This window comes from Tachypleus tridentatus, chromosome 9 (genome assembly GCF_004210375.1).
Source record: "Tachypleus tridentatus isolate NWPU-2018 chromosome 9, ASM421037v1, whole genome shotgun sequence".
Lineage (NCBI taxonomy): Eukaryota > Metazoa > Arthropoda > Merostomata > Xiphosura > Limulidae > Tachypleus > Tachypleus tridentatus.
Window position 1 is genome coordinate 131388404 of NC_134833.1, and position 23022 is coordinate 131411425.

The 23022-nt window shown below is 31.7% G+C and overlaps 1 protein-coding gene across 1 annotated transcript in view; it reads left to right on the forward strand.

The window, feature by feature from the left end:
* Positions 1–23022, forward strand: part of LOC143227488 (uncharacterized) — a 457070-nt gene that overhangs the window by 417014 nt on the left and 17034 nt on the right. Inside the window, 16 exon segments of the mRNA XM_076458930.1 lie at positions 1–1072; positions 1352–1393; positions 7069–7094; positions 7836–8079; positions 9084–9256; positions 10013–10145; positions 11200–11387; positions 12206–12398; positions 12610–12717; positions 13907–14086; positions 14314–14363; positions 15834–15910; positions 16269–16438; positions 16769–17035; positions 18443–18559; positions 22540–22689. Of these exon segments, the coding sequence (XP_076315045.1) occupies positions 1–1072; positions 1352–1393; positions 7069–7094; positions 7836–8079; positions 9084–9256; positions 10013–10145; positions 11200–11387; positions 12206–12398; positions 12610–12717; positions 13907–14086; positions 14314–14363; positions 15834–15910; positions 16269–16438; positions 16769–17035; positions 18443–18559; positions 22540–22689 (3190 nt within the window).

The window sequence follows — 23022 nt, forward strand, 5'->3', positions numbered from 1 at the left end:
TGAAAAGTAGTAGAAGAAACTGCTGAAATCAAACTTCCTGAAGAAGAAACTCCCACAGTTCCAGTTGAGGAAAAGTTTGATGTTACTCTTCCTTCTAAGCCTACGCCAGAGAAACCTGTTATAGAGGAAGTTGCTGAAGATGTGATCAAATTACCAAAAGAGAAAGAAGAAGAATACAAAGTTACTGAAGAAGAAGCAGAAGTAACAGTAAAAAAAGTGGTTGAGATTGAAGGCCCTGAAGAAATTGTAGAAAAACCAAAAGAGGAAGAAACCGAAGAAGTTGTGAAGATTAAACGAAAGAAGGATATTAAAAAGGAAGTTACTGAAGAAGCTAAGGTCGTGCTAAAGAAAGAAGAAGAGAAGAAGTACGAGGTAACAGAGGAATCCGCTGAATTTGCAATTAAGAAACCTAAAAAGAAACCTAAACCAAAACCTGAAAAAGTAGTAGAAGAAACTGCTGAAATCAAACTTCCTGAAGAAGAAACTCCCACAGTTCCAGTTGAGGAAAAGTTTGATGTTACTCTTCCTTCTAAGCCTACGCCAGAGAAGCCAGTTGTAGAAGAAACTGCTGAAGATGTGATCAAATTACCAGAAGAAGAAGAAGAAAAATACAAAGTCACTGAAGAAGCAGCAGAAGTAACAGTAAAAAAAGTGATTGAAATTGAAGGCCCAGAAGAAATTGAAGAAAAACCAAAAGAGGAAGAAACTGAAGAAATAGTGAAAATTAAACGAAAGAAAGATATTAAAAAGGAAGTTACTGAGGAAGCTAAAGTCGTGTTGAAGAAAAAGGAAGAAAAGAAACAAGAAATCACAGAAGAATCGACTGAATTTGCTGTTAAAGCTCCTAAGAAGAAACCAACAACTAAAGATATTCCCTCGGACACCGAAGAGTCTTTCACGTTGAAGGTAAAACTAGAAAAAGAGAAACCTTTGCTAGAAGAGGTTGAAGAAGCATTTGAAGTTAAAACGCCAAAGAGGAAGAAGAAGAAACCTAGAGTAACTGAAGATGAAGAAGAATCTCTTAGCTTGAAAATTCCAAGTAAAGAACCAGAAAAGAAGACAGAAGTTGAAGGTAAGTGCAGTATTCAGTGAGGTATATTTATAAATATATATTCTGCAATATTTTAAAGTGCATAATATTATAACTTTCACTTTAGTGTCAAAATAGGAAATTAGAAGATAAAATCAGAGCTTTTTTACAGATAATTTTAATGTTTTTTTTATATGTGTGTTATTAAAATCCTTGAAATTGTTTTCTTTTGTTACTATGTTAACTATCTAATATTTACTGTTATAAATGTGTGTACATAAAACACGAGAAAATACATTTTATGCTTTTTGTGCTTTTCAGAAGAAGTTAAAATAATAATTCCACGGGAAGAAGCCCCAGAAGGTGAGTAGCTTGTTTTTACTTGCTGAATTATAATTCGTTGTGATAAAACTGTAGGGTGTAGTGTTAACTCAGATGTGACGATTATCTTAACGAGAAAGGTTAGAGGTAAATTGTTTACACAGATTATTTTAGTGGAAGGGGTTGCAGTTAGTTCACGTGCACAGATTATCTGAGCAGAACGGTTTGCAGCTAGTTCTTTTGAGTGCGTAGGTTACCTTAAACGAAATATCGGTACGTTAAGAAGTACAGGTTGATACAGGATACTATACAGGGTGTTCGGAAAGTCACTGTGCACTTATATATTTATTAACAGACATGTTTCAATATAGAATTTAGTAGGTAAATATGAATGACAATTATAAAAAATGTTGAAAGTGACCCCCGTTGGCATCAATACAGGCTTGTTTCCTTCTTATTTTGTTTCTAAACACTGCTATCAGTTGCTGGCTTGAAATAGACTGAATAAAATATGATTACAAAACTGCAGAGTGACTTTCTGAACACCCTGTATAAGACTGAAACTCGAATTTCTATTCTAAGTTAGTCATTAACCATAATCAGTAGAAAGAAAAGATCAAACATATTAAAAATCGTTGAGGAATTAGTTGATGCTAACTGATCTGCTGCAGTAGAAATATTAATATAATAAACTCAGATATTTTTATTCAAGTTATGATATTATATTACATTTACTCATTATGTCCTAAAGCAATTGTCGTGGCTAATGTTTTCTGTTTTTGTTTTAGTATTTCTCAGGCATTTGAATAATTTTCTGCTTATTTTGTATTATAAATAATAATGGATGTTCCCTAAATAATACTCCTAAAAAAAAAAAAAGACCAAAACATTTTACTCATTACTTTCGAAAAACAATAGATTTTATTGATAATGGCAAAGCAAGTGATTACAATATAAAAAAATGCAAAACATACACACGATAGCGGATATATTTTTGGAATAGAGACTTCTTTGACTAGAAATTTACGAAGTCGAAAATCACGTGAAAACTAATCCTTTAATTCCACTGATACAATTGAAACAAAACAGTTATTGATTAATGAAGACACTTTCTAAAACAAAGCAAAAACACCATAGAAATTATATCCAGTTAACGAGGTAATGAAAATTTAAGTGAAGTACAATCAAAACTGCAGCTGCATCATTGTGTGTGTCACTACAAATTGACGAAGTTTTTCATTTGTGTAAAATTAATATCAAAACCCAATAGACTACATGATGTTTTAGCTTCATACAGTATATTTTAAATGCATTCAGAATAAGGTTATATATAATTGCAATGCTAGTTATTTATATCTATAATAATAAAATAGCCTGTTTGTGTGAGAGACCATCATAGCTTCAATAGGAAAAAAAAACACACCTAGAAACCTGACACTTTGTACAATACTAAAGGAATTCTGAAGGGGTACATCTGGGTATTATTTTGTGATTTGACCAAAATATTTTAGTCACTACTTCCTTTATAGTTTTACCTTCCTGCTGGTTTATTAGAGGAGTGTCATTTTGTTTTTCTAATTATCATTTATTGAATGTTAGTCACTACTTCCTTTATAGTTTTACCTTCCTGCTGGTTTATTAGAGGAGTGTCATTTTGTTTTTCTAATTATCATTTATTGAATGTTAGTCACTACTTCCTTTATAGTTTTACCTTCCTGCTGGTTTATTAGAGGAGTGTCATTTTGTTTTTCTAATTATCATTTATTGAATGTTAGTCACTACTTCCTTTATAGTTTTACCTTTCTGCTGGTTTATTAGAGGAGTGTCATTTTGTTTTTCTAATTATCATTTATTGAACGAACAATATATGTAGGTTTTCTGTCAAATATTCTTTGTCAACTCAAAGATAGAAAGAAAAATACAAATATGAGAATTAAAAAAAAATTGAACTAAGTTTGAGGAATGAAACAAAGAGTACTGAAGAATTTGTAGAAGGAAAAGAATCTCAAATAAAAACACAGGAAGGAAAAACGAATCTAAGAAGCCAAAGTAAAACTATCTGGTTTTTAACAAAAGAGTTGAATTAAGTTCAGACAATGGAAACTGACAAATCAGTTAAAGAGTTTGCGTATTAAGGTAGATAATTATAGAAGTAATTGGCCCCCAGTGGCACAACGGTATATCTTCTGACTTACAATGCTAAAACCCGGGTTTTGATACCCGTGGTGACCAGAACACAAGTAACCCATTGTGTAGCTTGGTGCTTAATTCTAAACAACAACAGAAGCAATTGAAGTACTGGAGACGCTTGACTGGTACATTGAGCCCTCTATGAATCACGAGAGGGATCTTAAAATCCTGCAACGGAGGGTAGATATGTTATGTAGTGGTTAATACCCATTGCCACATCAATCTTTATGTAATAATATCCTCATCTATACTTAATATTTATGTAGTGATATTCTCATCTATACTTAATATTTTGTAGTGATATCCTCATCTATAATTAATAATTATGTTGTGAATCCTCATCTGTAATTAATATTTATGTTGTGAATCCTCATCTGTAATTAATATTTATGTAGTGATATTCTCATCTATACTTAATATTTTGTAGTGATATCCTCATCTATAATTAATAATTATGTAGATATCCTCATATATAATTAATATTTTTGTAGCGATATCCTCATCTATACTTAATATTTATGTTGTGAATCCTCATCTGTAATTAATATTTTTGTTGTGATATTCTCATCTATACTTAATATTTATGTTGTGAATCCTCATCTGTAATTAATATTTATGTTGTGAATCCTCATCTGTAATTAATATTTTTGTAGTGATATCCTCATCTCTACGTAATATTTATGTTGTGATATCCTCATCTATAATTAATATTTATGTTGTGATATCCTCATCTATAATTAATATTTATGTTGTGATATCTTCATCTATAATTAATATTTATGTTGTGATATCCTCATCTATAATTAATATTTATGTTGTGATATCTTCATCTATAATTAATATTTATGTTGTGATATCTTCATCTATAATTAATATTTATGTTGTGATATCCTTATCTATAATTAATATTTATGTTGTGATATCTTCATCTATAATTAATATTTATGTTGTGATATCTTCATCTATAATTAATATTTATGTTGTGATATCCTTATCTGTAATTAATATTTATGTTGTGATATCTTCATCTATAATTAATATTTATGTTGTGATATCCTCATCTATACTTAATATTTATGTTGTGAATCCTCATCTGTAATTAATATTTTTGTTGTGATATTCTCATCTATACTTAATATTTATGTTATGAATCCTCATCTGTAATTAATATTTATGTTGTGAATCCTCATCTGTAATTAATATTTTTGTAGTGATATCCTCATCTCTACGTAATATTTATGTTGTGATATCCTCATCTATAATTAATATTTATGTTGTGATATCCTCATCTATAATTAATATTTATGTTGTGATATCTTCATCTATAATTAATATTTATGTTGTGATATCCTCATCTATAATTAATATTTATGTTGTGATATCTTCATCTATAATTAATATTTATGTTGTGATATCTTCATCTATAATTAATATTTATGTTGTGATATCCTTATCTATAATTAATATTTATGTTGTGATATCTTCATCTATAATTAATATTTATGTTGTGATATCTTCATCTATAATTAATATTTATGTTGTGATATCCTTATCTGTAATTAATATTTATGTTGTGATATCTTCATCTATAATTAATATTTATGTTGTGATATCTTCATCTGTAATTAATATTTATGTTGTGATATCTTCATCTATAATTAATATTTATGTTGTGATATCCTTATCTGTAATTAATATTTATGTTGTGATATCTTCATCTATAATTAATATTTATGTTGTGATATCTTCATCTGTAATTAATAGTTATGTTGTGATATCTTCATCTATAATTAATATTTATGTTGTGATATCTTCATCTATAATTAATATTTATGTTGTGATATCCTCATCTGTAATTAATATTTATGTTGTGATATCTTCATCTGTAATTAATATTTATGTTGTGATATCTTCATCTATAATTAATATTTATGTTGTGATATCTTCATCTGTAATTAATATTTATGTTGTGATATCTTCATCTATAATTAATATTTATGTTGTGATATCTTCATCTGTAATTAATATTTATGTTGTGATATCTTCATCTATAATTAATATTTATGTTGTGATATCCTTATCTGTAATTAATATTTATGTTGTGATATCTTCATCTGTAATTAATATTTATGTTGTGATATCTTCATCTATAATTAATATTTATGTTGTGATATCTTCATCTATAATTAATATTTATGTTGTGATATCCTCATCTGTAATTAATATTTATGTTGTGATATCTTCATCTATAATTAATATTTATGTTGTGATATCTTCATCTATAATTAATATTTATGTTGTGATATCTTCATCTATAATTAATATTTATGTTGTGATATCTTCATCTGTAATTAATATTTATGTTGTGATATCTTCATCTATAATTAATATTTATGTTGTGATATCCTTATCTGTAATTAATATTTATGTTGTGATATCTTCATCTATAATTAATATTTATGTTGTGATATCTTCATCTATAATTAATATTTATGTTGTGATATCTTCATCTGTAATTAATATTTATGTTGTGATATCTTCATCTATAATTAATATTTATGTTGTGATATCTTCATCTATAATTAATATTTATGTTGTGATATCCTCATCTATAATTAATATTTATGTTGTGATATCTTCATCTATAATTAATATTTATGTTGTGATATCTTCATCTATAAATAATATTTATGTTGTGATATCCTCATCTGTAATTAATATTTATGTTGTGATATCTTCATCTGTAATTAATATTTATGTTGTGATATCTTCATCTGTAATTAATATTTATGTTGTGATATCTTCATCTATAATTAATATTTATGTTGTGATATCTTCATCTGTAATTAATATTTATGTTGTGATATCTTCATCTATAATTAATATTTATGTTGTGATATCTTCATCTGTAATTAATATTTATGTTGTGATATCTTCATATATAATTAATATTTATGTTGTGATATCTTCATCTGTAATTAATATTTATGTTGTGATATCTTCATATATAATTAATATTTATGTTGTGATATCTTCATCTGTAATTAATATTTCGCTCTAAACAACTGTGGACTCCTTACTGTTAAGCCCATCGCTAGTACAGCAGTAAGTCTATGGATTTACAACCCTACAAGCAGGGTTTTGATTCCCCTCGATGGGCAGATAGCCCGATGTGGCTTTGCTATAAGAAAACACACACACCTTATCGTTAATACTTTCGTTAAGTATCGTATGAGTAATTGAATTCAAGATTAATGTTTGTTAATCCTCCTACTAGTACAAAATACGTGTTACAAATAACTTTACAAAATGTGTTTCTTTGTCAGTATCAGTTAACATTTATTTCACATTAACTTCTCATGTTATATGATAATGTGCAATGTTTTAAAACTTATCTTCCTTTTATAACAAAACAATATTCATTTAAGTTCAGTTGTCAATATTTTTGACTGAAGGAAATTGTCTACAAAACGTTTGTTTGAAAATTTCACGGTCTCATCTTTTCTTTATTGTTATTATTTTTTTAGAACCAGAAGTTCAAGAAGAGATAACGGTAAGACGAACATGTTATGTAAAAACTACGCTCATGCTAGTGTGTATAATAAATACGTGTTAGTGTTCTTTTATCAGAATCACTTTGATGTGTAAAATAATCATGTTTTATACATTTGATTAACCACTGTGCTTTAGAAAATGTATCGACACACAGACACATATTTATATAGACATACTGGTAGAGATATGAAAATAAAAGTCTTTCAGTAGAAATATTTAAGCAAAACCATATAAACATAAATATTTAGAAAGATATATATAAATAGAAATACTTAAGTAAAGATATACAACTATAGATATTTAATTAACTTGTGGTGTCCAGGTATGAATACTTAATAAAGTAGAGGTATATAAGTAGAGACATTTAAATAGAAATATTTAATTAAATATAGACACACGATTAGAGACATACAAATAAAATTATATAAATATTAATGTATAAGTAGAAGTAAAGAATTTGGAGTATTTAGAGAAGATGTAAGACCTTTGTGCTCCGTTAGTAATGAAAACTGTTCTAATTGTAGAAGAAATATTGAAGCTATATTTGTTTTTATTTTAGCACCTTGTCCTAAGAAAGTACTGCTCTGTAACTTAAGGAATTCCAAGGGTTTAATTTCAATAATCTGACGCTTTCTATCTACTCGTAATTATATAGTGTTACAGACATCAAATACTGAGTCGTAAGGGGTAAATAACTAACTATATATACTGAGGATGCATTGTCTTACCAACTTTACAGGAAGAAATTGAATATGTTGTTGTGAGAACGTATGTCTCTGAGAAAACAGATGTAATGTCTGTGGTTGAAGGAGAAAGGGTTTACGTTGTTGAGAGGACGAGCAGTGATTGGTGGTTTGTAAAGAAACACCTGACGCAGGAGAAAGGACTCGTTCCTGTGGATATCCTGAAGGATGTACTGACGTATACTCACTTCCTCAAGGAGAAGATTGACGAGAAGGTTAAAAAGCTACCTGTTTTTGGAAGTAAGTGTTTATCAATATGAGTTAATTTAACATAAGTGAAGTCTCGCTCTTGTTGTATTTCTTCTCTGTAATGTCATGTTTGTTCATAAAGAAATTACTGCTCAAATTACTATATAAAAGATTTAACTTCAGGCGTGCTTATGCCACGAAGCTTCAGTTTTAGTTACTAGAATAATTTAAACTTTAATGGACTGTGAATCCGAGAATTTCAGCTCGCGTCCCATTGCCTCAAAACCACCATCCGTACTTTGGGACTTTGTGTGTGTATATACTATGAGAGTGATTTATTGGTAAAATCCAAACTGTTTGATATGAGTCGCCCCAGATTTGTCAGTGGTTGCTGTTGACTACCCACCTTTTTTCTAGTATATAAATTTAAAATTAGAGACGGCAATACCTAAGTACCTTTCGCATTGCTTTACGCTACATTCTGATACAAGCAAACAAAGCTGGAGATCATGAAACTCGGTACCAATCATTTGTGGTTCGAAAGACACAGAAAGAATCATAGTAATGGTATTATTTTTGAGAAATCGTAGTAACTACTTATTAACTGTATCTGCCCCCTACCTCCTCCCAGTTGCATAACGGTATGTCTGCAGACTTACAAAGTTATAAACTGGATTTCAATGTATTCTAATGATTGCTGGTATGAGTATTAAAACTATAATTAAAATAAAGTAAAGAACAAAGTTTTGACCTTTTCAGGTCGTCTTCAGGTTAACAAAGACAGACCTTGTTAACGTTGTTTCTATACTTTATTTTAATTAAAGTATTAGTACCCATATCAGGCGTCTTTAGAATACATTTTTCCTTCAAGTGGGTTTTTCGTCATCATGAAACCAGGTTTCAGTACCCGAAGTGGGCAGAGCACAGATAGCCATTCCATTGTGTATTTTTATGCCTAACTTCAAACAAACACTGTATTTGCTTGTCTGAGAGTTGTGGACTTGTTACTGGTAAGAATGAAGTAGGAATACGAGGGTTTTCACTTGTCCTTTCAGAACCCAGACCAGGAGAGAAAATGGCGCCACCAAAGTTCGTTAAGAAGCTTCAACCTCTTTGTATTCCTGATGGTCAACCTGCCACTTTTGAATGTCAAGTAAGTGGCCGTCCACGTCCGACCATCACATGGTTCCGACAAACACAGATTATCAAACCTTCTTCTGAATTCCAAGTAAGTCAGCTACCTTTACGTTTATTTTGTGGCAGTTCATCTTTAAACATATAATATAATCATACAAACAATTCAGCGATATTTAGATAACAAATATGTGTCCGGCATGGCTAGGTGGGTTAAGGCGTTCGACTCATAATCTGAGGGTCGCGGGTTCGAATCCCGGTCGCACCGAACATGCTCGCCCTTTCAGCCGTGGGGGCTTTATAATGTGACGATCAATCCCACTATTCGTTGGTAAAAGAGTAGCCCAAGAGTTGGCGGTGGGTGGTGATGACTAGCTGCCTTCCTCCAGTCTTACACTGCAAAATTATAAAAAAAAAAAGCAAAGATAATAAATATGAAAAACGAAAGACGTATTTAAAGTTTGTACAGCCTGACCATCTGGACTTTAAAAACGAGTTAAAAGTTTGGTATATAGAACGGAAAACTATGGCCTTTTATCTTTTCTTTTTACAAAATAGAACTAAAATCTATACAAGAGCTCGTAAAAGCAAAACATCGTTGATTGAGATATTAAACAGAGAAAACCTAATAAGTGTTTACACTTAGAATATTCTAAAATTTTTTCACTAATTTTCACGTTTTATTCACGATATCAAATTAAAAAGTATATAAATCAGCTGTGTAAAAACAGATAAGTTAAAATTAACGGAATAACGGTTATCCACGAACTAAAGAATCAGAGTCATCGTAAATTTAAATCAAACACTTTCCCAGTTTCTAGGCATTCAAACAAACTCCGTACGTTTTCAGATATTCTACAATGAAGAAAACGTAACAACGCTCGTGATTAGGGAAGTGTTTCCAGAAGACGCGGGCACGTTCACAGTCGTTGCTAAGAACCCCGCTGGATTTTCAACCTGTTCTGCAGAACTTCTGGTTGTCGGTATGTAAAGTACTTCCTCTTTTCATTTGTTTTTTTTTCTCTTTCGCTTATGGATAATACATTTTTGGCATATGTCTAGAATATGCTTTAAAGTTAGATAAATGATGTTTTAAGAGAATGCGAAATATACATAATCCTAAAGCAATAACATTGTTTGAATAATCATTCTTTACTTCAATATTCTGGCCTCTTTCTCGCTGGCCCGGTATGGCCAGGTGGTAAAGGCACTGGACTCGTAATCCGAGGGTTGCGGGTTCGAGTCTCAGTCATACCAAACATGCTCGCCCCTTCAGCCGTGGGGGCGTTATAAAGTGTTGGTTAATCCCACTCTTCGTTTGTAAAAGAGTAGCCCAAGAGTTGGAGGCGGGTGGTGATGACTAGCTGCCTTCCCTCTAGTCTTACACTGCTAAATTAGGGACGGCTAGCGCAGATAGCCTTCGTGTATCTTTGCGCGAAATTAAAAGAACAACAGGTAAACTCCTTTTCCTAAGCCTGTGTTGAAGATATGTTTGTTTACATAACAATTCTTGGGGTAAGATTTTTATTGAACAACTTAAGTTTTGTTTAATCGGGAAGATAAAACGTTATTTACAGGGAAATTGGATTAACGTCTTTTTGTTCAACAATAATGTGTTCGTGGGCGAAGGAATGTGTGAAAAGTGGAAAGATAGCTAAAATATAATATATATATATCAAAGTTAAGAGATTTATTTTCAATCTATTCCTATCGTAGTTAAACATAACTTATTTTTATTTTTCGGTAGAATTTACAGGCAGAGTATTCATGATGAAACTTAGTTGAATGGACGGCAACTGCCAAGACGAAAGGTGGAAGACTTTTAAAATGTCTTACACTACACGTGTGTTTCTACAACAGGCAGTTGTCGTCCGTTCAACTTGATATTTTTTTCAGTTCTTATTTTTATGAAATCTTATATATATATATGTAGTGAAATGATCATTTCTGAGAAACAGTTATTTGCAAGTAATTCGTACGTCCAAAATATACTTTTTACACAAACACATATAAGTAAAGCATTATTTATTTTCATAGCTCCACTCTCGGATCACGGAACGGAAACGACTCCAACTTCCCGTCGTAGTCTCTCTCGTGAATCCTCGCTGACAGATCTTATAGAGGGCGTTTTACCAGTGTTTTCACAACCGCCAGAAGAAAAGACAGTGGAAGAGAATGACACTGTCGACCTTACATGTAGTGTCACTGGAGTACCAGAACCTACGGTAAAAATGCGACTTTATTATTATTACTGAGTGAATAAATTATTGAAGTACATAATATTCAAATTAGTATCTCTTGTGACTCCTAACGAGAATTTTTTAAAAGCTGATTTGTGTCCTACTTCTCCACCCCAACTAAGTGCTTATGAAGGTATTGGTTTCTATGTTCAAAATTTGAGTTATAACTATTTTTAGTATAACTCACTGAATAATTGTTTGATACTATCTGTGGGAGGAGGGGGTAATGTGAAACATTTTTGAACTATCCATTCTCAGTTTTTCCTATAATAGTTCATACTAATATCTTCAATGCATTTGTTGTATTACAAAAAAAAATTATAGGTTTTTACTTAATAAGCAACTTTACTGGCTAGTATTACGTGTTTTAAGTGTTGTTTGTATTCTCGCTGATGGCTTATATATGTTTACTTAATAAGCAACTTTACTGGCTAGTATTACGTGTTTTTAAGTGTTGTTTGTATTCTCGCTGATGGCTTATATATGTTTACTTAATAAGCAACTTTACTGGCTAGTATTACGTGTTTTTAAGTGTTGTTTGTATTCTCGCTGATGGCTTATATATGTTTACTCTTTGAATAATTATTTTGTTTTTAACAATTAAGAAAATTCTGATTTATTTCAAATGCTATTGTTTGTTATAAAAACGAAGGTTTTAAAGAAAGTATACATTTAGAATTACAAAAATTCCACGTGTCTCGGAAAGTGTTAATACAGTTATCTTCTACTAGTAGGTGTTATTTGGTTAAATGTGCATTTCTATATATAGAAGTAATATTTAAATAATCGACTCCACTGACTAGGTTACATGGTATCACAAAGACACCGTGGTTAAAGAAACTGAACACACAATCATAAAGACTGTATCAGATGTTGATATGGTACACGTGAAAGTCACCATTAAAAACGTTACAAAGGAAGATTCTGGAACCTACAAAGTAATAGCAAAGAACACTGAAGGAAAGACAATTACCACCACAGCCCTAAACGTTAAAGGTTAGTTCCATGTTTTACTAAAAATAAGAAACTTTATTTATTTAGTAAATTCTAACATCTGAGTTACTATATTACGTCTACACAAACTTTAGTCTCGGCTGGGATTGTTTGTTTGTTTTTTAGTTTAGTGACAAATTACTGAATTCGAACAACAGCCAAAAATGTTTTGGTATGACGTATTCAACCACTAAACATCATCTTAATATTACAGAAAAGCCTCAGCCACCGAAGATAAAGAAGAAACCAAAATCCAAGAGGGTAAAGCCGTCAGAAAAGGTAGAATTCCACGCAACAGTAATTGGAAAACCAAAGCCAACTGGTATGTTTTACATATATTTCCTGGCCATGATATTTCACCTTAGAAATAAGTTTACCGAAAATATGTTTACAGAAAACAAAAAGTGCTTCAGATTCAGGACTTACGTTATTTCTAAGTTCTAAGTGTTATAACTGAAATGTAAATTGTTGTTCATCATTCATAATACTAGTTCAAAGACTGAATCCAACAATGAGATCACTTCATGCCCATAGGTAATAGTTGTCACAACACAAGTGATATTCGTTACTACATATAGAGTCTCTTTAAAAAACAGCACCATAAGCTAGTCGTTACTTTAAATGTTTATTATTAAACCTTAAGTTAAGTAAACTTTCTCAGCACTTTCTTCCTCGATAACATGTTATTTTTTTCTTGATAAAGAATGTAGTATAGCTTGGCTTGCTTTGTTTGGCCTTTCAATTTGTTTTTATCCTATTTTAATCACACGTAAAATATATATATATTTCAGCAGGTTTAAAAATCTGTGCTGTGTATAAAAACTAGAACTACGGCTGTTTGTCATTTGTCGTTACTATATAACAACGTTTCTATTGTAGAAACTAGAGATTTACACTTTTATTATCGATACATCCTTTCATTCAAAAAAGAAAACGTTGTTATAATTTGATATAAATGACTTTCATTTCTAACTAAAAACACATTTCACTTCAGACCGTTCACTTGTACAAAAATTAGTTTGCAATCAATTCTGTTTTACAAAGATTATAGTTTCCTAACGATTCTGTTTTATCAAGATTATAGTTTTCAGAAGGTTCAATTTTTGTATAGGTTATAGTTTCCAGAGAGTTTAATTTAAAAAAAGAAAATTATTTCTGGGCAGTTCAGTTAACCAATATTATAGCTTTCAGACGACTCAGCTCTAAAAGGTTATATCTTTCAGATCAATTTTACAAAGGTTATCACTTCTGGAAAGTTCAGGTTTATAAAGGCTATAGCTTTAGGCTATAATAAGTTTTTCAGATTTCACTGCTTTAGTAGGATTAAGTGTAGAAACTTTCAAAAAGTTTCTTCTCTATAAGACTGACTCAATGAATCCACAAAATTATACGTGAGCCAAACACACTACTTTGAAATATCCCAGCAGGACATGCTAGAATTCTTTTCTTATGTTTCAAACCAGCAAATTTTCATTGACACTGTGCTGTATTACTGTATCGTTTAATTCTAGTCAAATGGTACGTCAACGAGACAGAGGTCAAGCCTGATGATAGACGCCAGATAACTGTTGAAAACAACACTCATACCTTAACAATAGACCCTGTGGAACCTTCTGATGCAGGTCCGATAATAGTTAAAGCTACAAATCTTGCTGGAGACGATACAGCTACTACAGAACTCACAGTTGAAGGTAAGTTTAGATCGAATTCAGATGATCTAATTTACCCTAAAAATTAAACAATAAAACATTCAAAACTTAATTACATTATATTGGTTTGATTAAATAATTTAAATTAAACAGTGAACAGTATATTTGTATCACGACTGTATGAACAATTGAAATATAGAAATCTGAAAACATGACTTAAGGTTAGAAGGGGGAAAATGTTGATTGCGAACTTTTTTCTTCGTGTTTAGAACCTCCTAAAGATGAACCTCCTATGTTCACGCAGACTTTCAGTGACGTGGTAAGTCTCGAAACTTCTCTACTTTTTTTTATATCATAATATTTTGACATCTTAATATTTTCATGAAACGTGACAAAACTAACATTGGAGTTAATATTAACTTTTATTTTATTTTGGTATGTAAGATGTACAGAATAAGTAGGCTATCGTGACAAAACTAACATTGGAGTTAATATTAACTTTTATTTTATTTTGGTATGTAAGATGTACAGAATAAGTAGGCTATCGTGACAAAACTAACATTGGAGTTAATATTAACTTTTATTTTATTTTGGTATGTAAGATGTACAGAATAAGTAGGCTATCGTGACAAAACTAACATTGGAGTTAATATTAACTTTTATTTTATTTTGGTATGTAAGATGTACAGAATAAGTAGGCTATCGTGACAAAACTAACATTGGAGTTAATATTAACTTTTATTTTATTTTGGTATGTAAGATGTACAGAATAAGTAGGCTATCGTGACAAAACTAACATTGGAGTTAATATTAACTGTTATTTTATTTTGGTATGTAAGATGTACAGAATAAGTAGGCTATCGTGGTACCAGTGAAGCGACACTTGTCAGTAACCCCTTGTTTGATCAGTTGTTCAATCTTCACTATTACAGTCCTTCAGTTAATTAACTGGTAATTTTAGACATGAAGAACTAGACGAACTTACAGCGGTTTCCTCTGTGCATCCTTCTAGTAAAGTTAGGATTACAAATAACGAAAACGTTCTGGAATGTTGTCTGTACTCTGCTGGTAATTCTTAGAACTAAAAATTCTCATTGTTTTAACACACTATCGTGTCATTCTTCATTCATTACAGATAATTTTGATATTTGAAAATCATAAAGACAGTTGTTAGTTGTGTTAAATTCGCAGTGCTCTGTTGATAATACTACTTTAACGTCGTGGAAAGTGACAGAATTTCCTGATGTGTTACGATTAACGTGATGTACTGATATCTTACGTGTGGCTCAATGATAAAAGACAGTTGTTAGTTGTGCTAAATTCGCAGTGCTCTGTTTATAATGCTACGTTAACGTTATGGAGATCAGCATGGCGGTCTGATATTTTACCTACATTTGTTATAATTGATTAAACTAAAGCTTATAAATGGGTTTCTTGATCTTGGCAGTCAAAGATTCTTAAACAATTTTATTCAACGCTTTCGAAGTAGATCTATTCCAAAACTCATTGCAAAGAAATTGGTTTTATAATTTCATTTTCAGGTTCAATCGTTTTACCAAAATTATAAATACTCTTTTTGTGAAGCAATTTCATGAAGACTTTCATCATTTCGTCTAAGTTGTGTAATATATTTTATGAAATGCACGTGCATTTTACAAATATATGTGCTATTTCATATCATGTTGAAAACGAAAGCGTAACTAAATACTATCCACGTAAACATTTACATTAAACTCTCGTAGGATTACCATGCTGAAATGCTTAATTTTCTTACGTTGTTTTTGTACAGATTGTTACTGAAAAAGATACTGTTAAACTGACAGCAAAAGTGACAGGAAAACCACCACCGGAAGTGACGTGGTACAAGTAAGGAAATGTTTCAGTTATTTGTTTTAATGCTGTGAAAAAAATTATAATGACTTATTTTAAAATCTAAAATGAAAAATAAATTTAAAATATTTGTTATAAACTGCATTGGGAAAAATTTAAAAGCTAGAAGAAAATAATATTTGTCCCTTAAAGATTTAGAAACGAACGTTTATGTTAAAAAAATGGTTAGTTGGTATAGTTTGCCTTCAGCATAACTGTCCATTCTACGTGAAATATTTTCTTAAGACTTGAAATTTGCTTATTATGAATAAATGTTAGGTGTTTTTCAATGAAACGATTATGTTAATTTTATATGATCTATAGGGATCATTTATATGTATATTTCAATTGGCAGAAATGGGAAGAAACTGAAACCTACCAAGCACGTCAAACAAACTTACGAGAATGACGTGTGCACTTTGGAGATTCCAGAGAGTTCTCCCCAGAAGGACACTGGTGAATATAAATGTGTCGCGACCAATCCAGTGGGTGAAACTGAGCACCTAGCAAAGGTCATTGTTCAAAGTAAGTAATTTGTAAGCTTTGTTGGCAGATGTTTGATAAAATATTTCCCTTTTTTATATATGAAAATAAATCATATAAACGCACAACTTGGATATATTGTGAATATAAAGTTTTCGTGTATTGTCTGTTGTGTTTCTCAGAAAACAATAACCATGATAAACGGCGAATAACTCTATCGTGTTTACTTTTCAAAATATATAAATAGAGATTTACCTCAGAAAATCTCAGTTCAAACGTCTATGATAAATTCATATAGATGTATTTTATTTGGCTCGTTTTATCACTGGATGTGTGAGTCCAACTTAGACATTTTATCTTTTTCTCCTTCAGAAGCCGACGTTGAATTTTTGGAACCAATACAGGATGTCGAGGTGAAAGAAAGAGATGTGGCATTATTTGTTACTAAAGTTTCTCAAGAAGATGCAGAAGTCACATGGCACAAAGATGGCGAACAGATCATCGAGGGAGATAAATACACGTTCATAAAGGAGGACAAGTTCCGAAAACTGGTAATTAATGATGCCCAAGTGAAAGATGAGGGAGAATACACATGTTTACTGGGAGACAAAGAATGCACAGCGGATCTTGTTGTTGTCGGTGAGTAAAGTGTGTTGATCCTCAGACCTGGATTGTTGTTGATGGTTAATGGTGTATGTTGATCCTTGGACCTGGATTGTTGTTGGTGGTAATTGTGTGTGCTGATTTTCAGACCTGGATTGTTGGTGGTGGTGAATAGTGTATGTTGATCCTTGGACCTGGATTGTTGTTGATGGTGAATGGTGTATGTTGATCCTTGGACCTGGATTGTTGTTGGTGGTAATTGTGTGTGCTGATTTTCAGACCTGGATTGTTGGTGGTGGTAATTGTGTATGCTGATCCTCAGACCTGGATTAGTTGCCTTTTAATTTTAAATTTTACTCTTTAATTACAAACACTTGGTATAACGTCCAGTGTTATAAAAGTATAATTATTATACTACATTTGAACCATATCCTTTATAAATAACCCAACTCTATCTGTTTTCATTTCTGTGAATGTACAAAATTATAACTGAAACAGCTGATAAAGAACCCAGCTCCATTTCTTTAAGTACACAATATTATAAATAAAACAGCTGATAAAGAATTTAGCTCCATTTCTTTGAATACACAATATTATAAATAAAACAGCTGATAAAGAATCTAGCTCCATTTCTTTGAATACACAATATTGTAAATAAAACAGCTGATAAAGAATTTAGCTCCACTTCCATGAATACACAATATTATAAATAAAACAGCTGATAAAGAATTTAGCTCCACTTCCATGAATACACAATATTATAAATAAAACAGCTGATAAAGAATCTAGCTCCATTTCTTTGAATACACAATATTATAAATAAAACAGCTGATAAAGAATCGGTCCATTTCCTTGAATGCACAGTATTATAAATAAAACAACTGATAAAGCGATTACAACGTTGGTAATAATTCCAGAATTTCAGCTGTTATAATCCAAACGGGTTGATTAGAAACCTTTACAAATTGCTATAGTGTCATTATTTTTAGCTTTAGCCTTACATTTGATAAACATTCTTCTTTGTTTTTATCTTATTCACACAGATAACTTTCCCAAGGCACAACACATTCGTCACTGAGATTCTTTAGATATTAAACAAGTTAAAAGTTAAACCACTATAGCTTCATTTACAAAATCATATAGTTTATTTTTAAACACCATATAATTGAAAAAGATACTGTTCAAAGAAATTTACTTTCCGAATTCGTTACTATAGACTAATTACTTGCAAGCAGTACAGCATGTCCAATCACAGCGACAACAAATAATAATTCTGATAATTTTAACTATTGGTTAAATGTTGAAATATGTTCTGTACTCTCTGATGAAACACCCCTGAATAAAATATATAAAGATTATTACAATATAGAAGATGATTGGTGGAAACGTTTTTACCAGTAAATTTCAAAATTACTCTTAGTTTACTTTACGCTTTTGTTTCAGAGCTTCCTCCAGAGATTAAAACAGAAATGGTAGATGTAACAGTGACCAAAAGCGAAGCTGCTACTTTCCAGGTGGAGCTGACTAAAGGCGACGCGTTAGTCAAGTGGTACAAGGATGGTACGTGTTTTAACTTATTGTGTATACCAAATTATTGTATACTAGTTAAAACATTTTAAACACCAAACTGTCGGATAAAGAATTCTCTTTTTATGCAATAAGTTTTAGTTTATTTCAAAGGAAATTACCCATAACTGATTAAGAATTGGTTTTTAAGAGGAACTTGTCTACAAGTATATTCCACGGAATGTTATTTTATCTTTTAACTACATAACATATATCAGCGTAATGCTTTAGCTACACCAGTTACATGTTCGGCTGCAATACGTATTGATTATAATATAATATTACATTGTATCCACTAGCGTCTAGACTCTAGAGCAGTGATAGCGAATCTTTTAGAGATTGCGTGCCTCAATTGTGACCCAAAATTATTTTGTCTATCCGAACGTGCCAGGATTTTCATAAAAATGACAGTTACTTTCCAATAAAAAACCGACTTTTTGATGAGTATCTTTATTTTTAAAAAAGTCGAATTACAAAAGTTTCAATGAAACTAATAAATAGCCTTGACTTAAAATTTGTATATTTTGTCTTGAATTTTATTAAATCAATGCAAAGTTTTTCTATCTTTCGAAACTGCATAAATCTGTTACTAAAATTCTCCTTCGCTACCGCGATAATGCTTGAAAATTCTTTGGAGATTTCCTGTTTGCTTAAGGAACAGTCCGCAAATGTTGTCGAGTTTTCTAAATGCATTTTCAGATTTGGAAAATATTTGAGTTCCCCACCTTCGATGTCTTTTTCAAAAACTTGCAATTTTCTCTCAAATGCCTTTATATCCCAGAACATTCTTTCTGCTGTTTTTCCTACTCCTTGTAGTTTTGTGTTCAGTGCATTGAAGTGTGATATAAAGTCTGTAAAGAACATGAGGTTATTAAGCCAAGCCACATCAGTGAGCTGTGGAAAGTCTTGTCCTTTTTCATGCATAAAAAATCTAATTTCGTTCAAGCAAGCAATAACTCTTTCCAGAAAACGTCCTCTGCTCAACCATCGGACATTGTTATACATAATTAAAGTACTATATTGTGCTTGAACCTCATCAAGAAGTGTTTGAAACTGACGAAAATGAAGCGCATGAGTCATAATGTAATTCACCATTTTGTAACATCTTTGAGTATATCATCTAATTTTTGCTACTTTCTTTTGCACAAAGAGCTTCTTGATGTATAATACAATGAAACTGGATGACTTGATGCTTTATTTTGTTCTCAAACAACTTTATGAAACCAGATGTTGACCCAACCATACATGGTGCTCCATCACTAGTGATCGAAACTGTCTTTTCGGGCTTAATACTTTGTGTCAAAAAACATTCCATCACAGCATTGTAAATATCTACTCCTTGTGTTCTTCCGGGTAAAGAAATCAGTTTCACCAATTCTTCCCTCATGGAGTCACCAACAGCATAACGCAAAATTACTGCTAACCTTGCATGATTATTTATATCCGTACTCTCATCCAAACACATGGAGTAACAAGAAGCCTTTTGTAAATCAGTACTGAGTTGTTGATTGACATCATTTGCCATACGTAAGATACGATCTTTCACGGTATTTCTGCTAAGTGGTACCTCACAGATTCGTTGTAAAATTTCACGTTTATTTGAAAAATCACTAAAAAGGGAATCACTTCCAGCTAACATAGTCGTTTTTATGAAATCTCCATCAGATAGAGACTTACCATGTTTAGCGATACATAACGAAATTTGAAAGCTGGCCTTCGTCAAATGATTAGGTTTAGAAAGAAAGTTTCCAAGATTAAGACATTGAGAATGATATTTCCTCAGTTCGTTTGCAAGAAATTCCTCCTTTTCTGTTTCATCAAGTTCAGCAACATTTTTGTGGTTGGTTTCAAAATGCCGTTTGACACTTGAAGTGCGACACACAACACTTTCACCACATAAAATACATAACGCTTTTCCGTTGCGTTCAATGGTTCCAAATAATATTGTCCAATTTTCTTGAAATAATCGTCCACTATCCATTAACTTTGCCTTCTTTCCATTCATTTTTGGTATAACTTAAACACACAAAAGTAAAGTTTAATGAAACAAACTTTTAAAAATTTACTTAAACAAAGAACAGTTAAATATTTAAACAAATTAAATTGGCCCGTTTCGTTAATGTAGCTTTTTTAATGCCATGATAATGTGGAGTGCAAAATTTAAAACTAAACACGATTGGTTGAAAAATATTCTCAAGTTAATCAATAGTTTATAATGTTTTGCATTTTTAGCTGCATTTAGCTTGTATTATATTCAAATTTTCAATAAAATTACAAAGAATGATTTATGACAAGTTTTCTGTTTTTTGTATAATTTTTCATGACTGCAGAATAATAAGTAACCGATATAATTATTTATTCATATTGGTTGAAGACCAATACGAATAGATGTAATGACTTACGATGCCACCCCCGTCGTTCAAAAGATTCGACATACAACCTGTAGGGATAATATCCCTAATATATTCCTGGGATATATTATAGTATTAATCTAACCCGAAGTAGAGACAAGGGCTGATGTTAAGGGGCATTAAACTGGGAACAACGATATCCAATCCTTCTCATCGATCCTACCGGGAATATCCCTAGTTCTAGTATTAGCTACACTTACGCGCATTGCCTCCTCTGCACCACGAGGAGGCCCTGAAAATCGAAGTACTTGAACCCTAGTGCTCTCAGGTCATGCCACCTCTCATAATTACCTAGCTCGCTACATACTTCTTAGCAAAGATGCAGGAATCCTATCACGTGCCAGCAATCGTGGCCTTGCGTGCCACCTCTGGCACGCGTGCCATAGGCTCGCCATCACTGCTCTAGAGGATGACTGCTTTAATCTTTGACTATTTCTTAATCAAAATCGTCTTCAAACCAAATAGAACTGAGAATAATGGACTTCCAATAGCTTGTTCTAAAATGTCCTGTAGATTCATGACGTGATTGACATGAGGGGACTGTGTAGACCAGGATAGATGTTGGAAGTTTGTATCAAGTCCTGTGGACCAATCACAAGAGATTTTATTTCTTTTACTGATGACATTTATGTTCCCGAAGCAACTATCCCTTTTTGAGTAGAGGTAGAACCACGGTGCACCTGGTCAGCTAGGTAGTCAAATATCCACGAGATATGGGCATGCAGAAGCACCAGGGGACCTAGATCACCATGCCATGTAATGTAATCTTATAATATTACATAGTTTACAGAAGCTTGTACAGTGGAGGCCATGCATGATAAGGCCACAACTCTAGACTTACCACCACTGAAGAACACTATGAAAGGTCATTGGTATGACCACACCACACATTTGAATAAGACAAAGGCCTGATTTTAATAATGTAGACACCACTGAAGACCTTTTTTTCTTCTATTATTGACAGAGATGAGTGATTTGCATGATGGGCACGATTACCAAAGTAAATTTCACGCAGATACATTCGCGCTCTTCTGATGGAAATGGATGTTTTAACACCATTTTCAAAGTTATCCATTAATTCACGAAAAATTATACCACTGCTAGCTCGAATAATCTTTGATATTTCCTTCCTATTCTATCCGATCAAAGTTTTCCTGTTAAATGGAGTTTTAGTTATAATTACTATGCAATGCAGATTCGGAACCCAATGGGATTTTGTTTTCCAGAGAACTCGACTGTCATCGTAATTGAAGCATCCTTCAATCGAGCCCCAAGAATAACACGTCGTTGAAAATTCGATAAATATCCCTTCCTCCCCCACCCCATTGTAGCGATATATGACGTCATTTTACAATGTTTTGTATGTACTTTGAGACCCCTGATGGTTTAACATCTTTAGCGCTTTATACACAAACTGAGGATCAATTTATTTTAGAGGTTTCTAATATTTTACTGTGTGGGATACGTAACAGTTATCAGCGAATTACATTTTTGCATTAACAGTATAATATTTATTAACAATGCTCTTGACTATGTTTAAATATTTGTCACTTTACTTTTCAGGGAAAGAAATTCAGTTCAGTGAGCACTTGCAACTGAAGATTGATGGCAAAAAACAAAAGTTGATGATTTATAACACTACATTCGAGGATGCTGGCACTTACACCTGTGTTGTGGGTGACAAGAAATGTTCAGCGACGTTGAATGTGGAAGGTAAACCATTGAACAAGGATAAACAAAACATAGTTTGTTATAAAAAATAGAATAATGGTATTTATGTCTAGTATGTTTGTGGAGTATGCGATACACTCATTATCTGATTCTTGTAAGGCATGTTGGGGTCCAGAAGAAATATTAATAATTGAAATATACGTCCTTATAACACTAAAATGTTGTCTTATTTGATTAAGCACTCAAAGCTTGAACATTTGTACTGTAAATTTCGATTCGTGTGTTTCAGTGAACGCTCGTGAAGAAACTTTAAAGTGAAACGTTCACTGTATAATTAAATAAAAACAACTTTTTTGTTATAAGTTCGTTTATTTC